The sequence below is a fragment of the Magallana gigas genome, chromosome 8 (assembly GCF_963853765.1).
Source record: "Magallana gigas chromosome 8, xbMagGiga1.1, whole genome shotgun sequence".
In the NCBI taxonomy this organism is placed as follows: Eukaryota; Metazoa; Mollusca; class Bivalvia; order Ostreida; family Ostreidae; genus Magallana; species Magallana gigas.
This window is the reverse complement of record NC_088860.1, coordinates 26,479,949-26,487,653: the sequence shown is the minus strand read 5'-3', so window position 1 is coordinate 26,487,653 and position 7,705 is coordinate 26,479,949. Positions and strand designations below refer to the sequence as shown.

The following is a 7,705-nucleotide window of genomic DNA, read 5'->3' as shown; positions in this document are numbered from 1 at the left end:
TAAATATCTTTTTATGTGTTAAAAATTATAACATGTTTATATAGATTTTTTTTGAGAAACGTATTAGCAATTTCGAATTATATATTGTCTGTAGTAATTGATAACGAAGGTTAAATAGATCTTATCGTTGATTTCGATGGTGTTTATTTATATACAGATATAACACAGGCACGTAGCATCGTTTTTGAAAGTGGGGGGGGGGGGCAGACTCATCCAAAAAATCTTCCCAAGCAAAAATGTTGTTCAAATGAAGTGGAGGTAAGATAATTAGAATATGATGAAAATTTGTTGTAATATTTAATAGGAGGTCAATAGGCCTTCACGGTCACCTGAGTAACATAGCTCATACACAAACTTGTTGAAGAGTCTCATGTATGCATTTATTAAGTTTCATTCTGGAGTCGGAAAAATACGTTATTGTAATGACGGAAAAAAAACCTCCTTGTCTGAAACCCTTCCAAAAGGACTGTGAAATCTATAATTTTAGCGAAAAACTTAAGAGTTATAATAGAATGCATAACCAGAAATTGAAAAGGTACAATACTTTTCCATATTTGTTAACTTTCAAGATAGGTTCTATGTTGATGTTTTAATGGATAAAAAACATTATGTAATGATATTTTGACAATTTGCAGCGGACAAGTTTTTGACATGAAACAATTTACCTTCAAGATTCAGAAGGTGCTCATTTGGTTCAGAACCGATGTCCCCTGAAAGGAAAAAAAAAAGGAAAATAAATGTAACATTACAAATTACCATGGAACAAAGATATTCGAGAGAAGTTAAGTAAAAACTTAAATTTCAATTCATATCACGCCTTTATAATTTAAAGCATACGACTGATACTCAGAGGACAGTGTATCGCAACATGGAATTTATAGTATTATTTATACTAACTATGCGTATCGCAACACGGAATTTATAAAATTATTTAAATTATACTAACCATAAAATAACCTCGCGACACAGTGATTTAAAGTTATGTAAAAGAAATTTGACAATATCAACAGATATATTCATATCATGTTTCGGAATTTAAACCACGTCTATATGTGACGAGGGCATTTTTTAAAAAATGCTTTTCAAAAAACCATACGCAAGAAAAGCGTTTATTATATGATTTATTAATTCCTAGCTCATATCCAACTATCCCGAAAAACAGAACGTTATATTCACCTGCACGTGACCTTGAAAGTCAATATATAACATTTGATAATCTTTATATTGGACTAAAATAGATCTTCTAATGAAAATTTGAGTTTGTTTAATTAAAGCTTCAAACTCAAATCATCGCATGATAACACTCAGTTTGATATTTAAACAATAAAATGCTTTCTTTGGTGATTCATTCGAGATATGAAGGTAGACACATTGCAGAAAAAATACATAACCCGCGTTAGCTTGTTATGTTATTTTTTTCTGCAATGATCGCTACCTTCATAACTCCCATGGATCATCAAACAAATCATTTTATTGTTTATATTAACATCTTTGTTTTAGCTAATTGATAAATTGATTATGAAAAGTAAGTAAAATTTACTAAATTAATGTTAATGTACGTAAGTATTTTAGCTAAAAGAAACAGCCAAATCGTCTCCTGTGAGACTTTGATTCTGACATCGTCATGATTATTTCGTGCAGTCCGTGATTTTTCCTAGGTCGTTGTAGGTTTGGACCAATCGATAAACAGGGCATGTCAATATCTGTCCTGTCATTTTCTTGTCAGTTTCAGCCGATGTAGATTTCGACCAATCGATAAACGGGGCGTGAAGATTTCAGTCTGGCTGTTTCTATAGAGCTATGAATTAACTGTAAGTTTCCGTAAGAAATAGAGGAAATAATACTTGGTGGATGTAAATATTGTAAAATACACGAGTAAATTTAAAAAACTCTAACATTATGATACCAATTGTTTGGGCTGCCAACGATAACAAACTTTTTGAATTTAAGTTAATCCTTCTATGCATGAGAAACATAAGAAAGAAACGGAAATAGATTTTGAATGTAAAATGACTAATATACAAACCTCTTCACAGGCTAAACTACAAAGGCTATTGAAAGAAATCTTTGACCCCCCCCCCCAAAGATGGCGGCTTAGGGATACAACTTTTGAAAAGTGTGGATTGGTCTATTGGATCGTTACTTTTGGTAAAAGTGTGTTGTTCATTGTATTCAGTACGTATACACATGTATATGCAAGAAATACAAAAGTAGGCAAGCTTTTTTATTATTGAGAGTTTAAACAGTGTCACAAAGTGAGCATCAGAGCTATTAGTATTCCCTAGTTATGTAAATCTGTTCTGTGACGTTAAATGACAAGAAATCTCCTTGGATAAATTTTCTTTTTGATCTTAGCAATTGTTTTGCTGGTTCCATTACCGTTTTGATTTCTCCCTGAAAGTGAATATTTTATCTATCTTTTCTAAAGAATATCAGCAAATGAGTATGCAATATTAAAAATATATGGAAAAAATAAGTTTTATACACACCTCGACCTGATTTACTGCGAAGGCGTTTAATCCCAAGTACCACTAATAAAAGTATTACGGCAGTTAATACACTGGTAATCAATGCAACAAGACCAAGGTGAAGAGAGGTGCCTGCAATGTTCTGATTGGTCACCAGAGCGCTGTGCATAAAGTAAAATAGAATTATTACAATTTTTCTAAACTTTGAGTCAATAATCCATTTATCAAGTAAATGTCAAGTATCGGTTTACTATAGCCAAATGAATGCAGTCAAATTGAATGTGATAAACCAAACACTAAAAACATCGTACATACTTTGTGGAATTTTTCAAAACTGGGCATCCAGGCTCCTCAGTGAAACATCGTTCAGAAAAATTTAAATCTAGGCAAGCTGGAACTTTAAATAAATGAATGATAAATGAAAGGTTTGACATGTGAAAATTTTTATCTACTATTGAAGTGTTTTTATTTTTTTTTAAACTAAGATGATATCTTTCGTTTCAACAATTACCTAGTATTGGACACTATGATTCAGAAAAAAGCAACTTACTCTTGTAAACTTGTTCGCTCAAGTACGTGTAATCTGGGCATCCTTTGACAAAGTTCGTGCAGTCGACTTGATTTAGGTACCCTATTCCACCTAATTCCCAGCAATTACCTGGTATCGGTTGATATTAATATTGGAGAAGAAGAATATAATCATGTCAAATAAAAAGCATATTAAAAATCGAAATTGATATTTTATGTTTATGTTTGTTGATAAATTGCTTTGCAATATCTTGTCTCACCTTTCTCGGTCTTCATACTCGCTCTGTCGTAACAAAACTCTACAAAATGGGTCCTCTCGGCGTTAGGGATACAGTAATAATGGTTAAACGGCTGGTCGCCTCCAACATTACAGTTCATTCTCAAGGATGCCGACGTCCATGCCGAGTCCGTCCGTGGACAGGTAAACGTTTGGTAGACTTTCAACCCTTCTCTGTATCCGGGTACCTACCAAATTACAGAATTGTGATAATATACTGACACTCCTTAAAATTCTCAATGCCTAAAACGTTTTGTATCGGTCATCATTTTATTCATATATCTGATAAACAAATTATATCTTGTATATCATCAACCATGTCAAATGATCAATGTTTATTATTTTTTTTATTAAAAAAACCTACAATTGAAATGAATGTCAATGGATTGGAGGGGATGCACGTAAAAAATGCGGTTTTGGTCATTGATACCAGATATTGCCTTTATCAGTATTAATGATGGCACGAAGGCGTGAAGACTAACAGACATTTCAAATGATCTTTTGAGCAATATTCTGCCATTTTCTTGCAGGTTCAGAGTCTACGGCTGGTGGCAACGCACACATTTACACCCAGCTCGTTCCACAAATGCTTGATTGGAATCAAATATGGAGACATAGCGGGCTAGTCAAGTTTGAATGAAAGTTTGTGTCACACTTGCCGTATGCACACGCGCGCATTGTTCTGTTGGAAAATAAACCCATTGCCTTATCTATGTTGCTGCATTAATGGTTCTAAAACCGGCTTAAGAATTTGTCCGCTGGCTGTGAGGGTTCCGTTCAAAATTAATCATTGCACATGTTATAAAAAATTGTGGTTAATGGCACCTCAGACCATGACATCACACCCCATCCATCAAATTTGTATCATTCAAGAACACAATTGTTCACATAACGTTAGTGCAAACGACAGTAAACTCGACATCTGCCGTCTGCATTTTTTACATTTTATTTTGACCCATCAGAAGGCTCCGATTCTGACGTATATTCAGCTTTTTTAAAAGTTAGTGGTTTAAGAAGTAACGGTAGATGTAGTCTGGGCGACAAGCTGTGTGGACGTGTCTATACTCTTGCTGAGATATCTCAGGCGTTTCCCATGTGATCTTTGGAACGCCATCCCTGTGTGGGCCTATCCGTGCAAAGACTTATGCTTTCCAAGTCCTACGGAACTAACTATAAGCGAGACGTCTTGCCGAATGCCAGTCCATCCTATGAGAACTGATGTCAACAATCTCCTATGTAAAATCTCCATTGTAAATAAATTGTTCTGACTTGTTTTTCTTATTTACAATAATTTTTAATACATGTATAATAATTAAGTAAACTTACACTGTAATATTTACATCTACCAAGAATTATTCCCTCTATTTCTAACGAAAATTTATAGTTAATTCATAGCTCTATTTAAACAGCCAGACTGCAATCTACACGCCCCGTTTATGGATTGGTCGAAATCTACAGTGGCTGAAACTGAGAAGATATTAGGTCTGAAATTGACACGCCCTGTTTATCGATTGGTCTAAACCTACAGCGCCTACAGTGACCTACGAAATATCACGGACTGCACGAAATAATCATGATGATGTCAGACTCAAAGTATCACTGTCTGTTTCTCTTAGCTAACGTAGTTATGAACATAAACAGTAATTTAGTGAATTTTAATTACTTTCATAATCAATTTATTAGTTAGTTAAAAGAAGGTGTTAAAATAAACAATAAAATGCTTTCTCTGATAATTCATGCGGGTTATGAAGGTAGCGATCAGAAAAAAAATTGCATGACCCGCTGACGCTTTTTAAAGAATGTGAGAGAAATCCTTTGTTAAGTTTAAACTTGATAAGATCTGTTGAATTTTCATGGCTTAAAATTCAAGGTGCAGTACAAAATGTGGGTATAGGATTTCATAATGAACAACATACATGATAAACTAGCCGTCTGTTGCCTATATAGGTGGTCCTGAATTTTAGGGGATGAACACTAAGACCTTAATCATTGTTTTATAGCATCATAAGTGATGGAAGAAACCCCAACAATATGCACATTAGATCATCATGAACAAGTACGTCACATACAGACAGACAGATGTTGACAGGTCACCAATAAAACTTTTGTTTCATTATAAAGTTCAACAAGCGAAATGATAAAATCATTCTTCTCCCCATTACTTTCTGGTGATCGTTTCTGCTCTACTTTTTTATATAATTATAAAGAATTATCATATTCACTCCTTCAAAATATTGTACACAGACCATCTGGTGCAAAGGCGCCTTACGTTATACATGTATATTTTTCGCAAAATGAAAATATATACCCTATATACCTAATAATACACCCTTGTGAATTCCGAATTGCTTTCACTTTTTATATTAATGTTGTAGCATACTTAGTTTATCTAAAATCTATAAAGATATATATCACGCATAAATTCATGTACTTGTCTTACCCTTGACCGGGACATCGTCGGGGAAAACGATAACAACCTTCACAAAATGCTGAATGTCGTCTGGCTCTAAAGAAAAAAAATACAAATCACATCCATAGGTAATTTATATAATCAAGCAAAAGAATTATTCATTCAAATAAATATGCAAAGTTTCTGAACATATTCCATTCTTACTTTTCTGTCTGGATTGAAGGCACGGTATGCAATTCCCAAGAAACGCTCGCTTTAAATAAAACAAGGTTGGGCCTTTCGAAGAACCTGCTTGTAAGTTAATCTGCTTTTTACCCTTTTCGGGCTTTTTTTCGGTCATGCGAGCAATTTCATTGGATGTCCAATGAAATCACCAGGCTGTATTACAATAATATCTGTATTAAACTGGAATTGAATACACATGCACGGTTGCAAAAAACAATATCTTCAAATATATCACTGAAAATTTATAAATACAGAAAAGGACAGGTTTTCGGTAAGATCGGATTGTTTTTACTCGTGATTGTCATTCTGTCCGTTTGTATGTCGTCTTTCTTCAGATAAAAAACGGGTTTTGTTTTGTTAAATTCATACATAGCATGTAATTTAGCTGAGGCTGTAGTATGAAGATGCTTAACTGTTTGCATGAACTTTCAACTGGACTTCAAACGAAAACATTTTTAATCTGTTTTTCTGTTGGTCCGTAATAAAATCGGTTGGTGCATCAGGGTTATTTGGATGCTGGTTTCCAGATGCCTGAAGAGGTTTAAAAGTTTTTGGAGAGGATGATGGCCTTATCTATAACATTACTGGTCCCATCTTCACTAAACTTGGACGGATTATGTATCTAGCAATATTAATGCACTAGACTGGCTTGGATGCCAGATGGGTAAAACGTTGAAATTAACAGCTCGAACTACAACTTGGAGTTATAAACTATGCAGAAACAGAGGAACTAGCTGGAAATCTGATGTAATATCAATAAACTAATATCAAAGGGGCATGGTCATAATTTGAGCCGAATTATATTTTTTTGTTTTTATGCTTTAGGAATATCTATACTACTATATTAAAATAAAAGACTCGAATTTTTAGTCTTTAATACCGAGAAATCGGAAGAATACTGTCTTTTGTTTTATATATTTTAAACATCTTTGGTACTTGAAGATTACCAATTTGTTTTTATTTTTTCTCAGTTAAGCTTCGCTAATTAATAATCAACGAAAATTCCTCAAAAAATCCCGGAAATCACCTGGATTTTTTGGATTTTACAATCTTGCACTTGCGCAATACATTCACACTAACGGGATCTTTAGTTTATATTTGTTTCCACAATATCACATCTGCCTGAATAAACTCAGAAATGATAATACAAATACGGGTAAATTTTCATTGGACTTTTGCTATATATTTTGTTCATATAAATTAATGATTTCTTATGAGAGAAAGTATAAAATAACAAATATACATTTCAACTAAGCACTTACTTTCATCTTCGTGATGACAAAAAATATTTGATTACATGCAAAAATGTTACATTATATTTGTTAGGAGAGTGAAGATAGAATATGTTTTATCGTAAAAATGAATAATGTCCTACAGACCCAGTTTTACAAAGAATATACGATTACGTGTACGTTGGTGAAAAGGTGTTGAGTTCTTCCATTCTATGGATTAAAATTTTTAGTTGAAAGGTATTTGCAGTCTCAAAAAGGTTTGTTGTGATGTATTTGACTGTTATTTTCAAGGCAACATCATTCATTAACTTTCTCCAAAATCGTTCCAGAGCGATTCTGCAATTTTCTTCTACTTTACGGGTATAAGTAAGGGAGGGGCTTTTCCCGAGACACAGTTAGGTTATTCAAACTAAGGAAAGTGTAGTGAAATTAATAGCATTATTGTAGGCTTATAGCTTTGTTATGTAAATGTCAATAATAAGGTGTATCGATGTACCTATTTCTAAATGTTCGATATGCAATGTCAACCCGTGCACGCACGGGTCAAAGTCTAGTACATTTTAAA

The 7,705-nt window shown here is 33.5% G+C and overlaps 1 protein-coding gene across 1 annotated transcript; it reads right to left on the bottom strand.

The window, feature by feature from the left end:
• Nucleotides 1–606: 606 nt before the first annotated feature.
• LOC117689768 (uncharacterized) lies at nt 607–5,971 on the bottom strand. The gene is made up of 7 exons (XM_066070016.1): nt 5,888–5,971; nt 5,714–5,779; nt 3,257–3,461; nt 3,019–3,126; nt 2,784–2,865; nt 2,490–2,629; nt 607–710 (listed from the first exon to the last, which is right to left on the bottom strand). Exons 2-7 carry the CDS (start codon nt 5,726–5,728, stop codon nt 607–609), a joined length of 654 nt encoding a protein of 217 aa, XP_065926088.1. The 5' UTR covers nt 5,729–5,779; nt 5,888–5,971.
• Between the last annotated feature and the right edge of the window lie 1,734 nt (nt 5,972–7,705).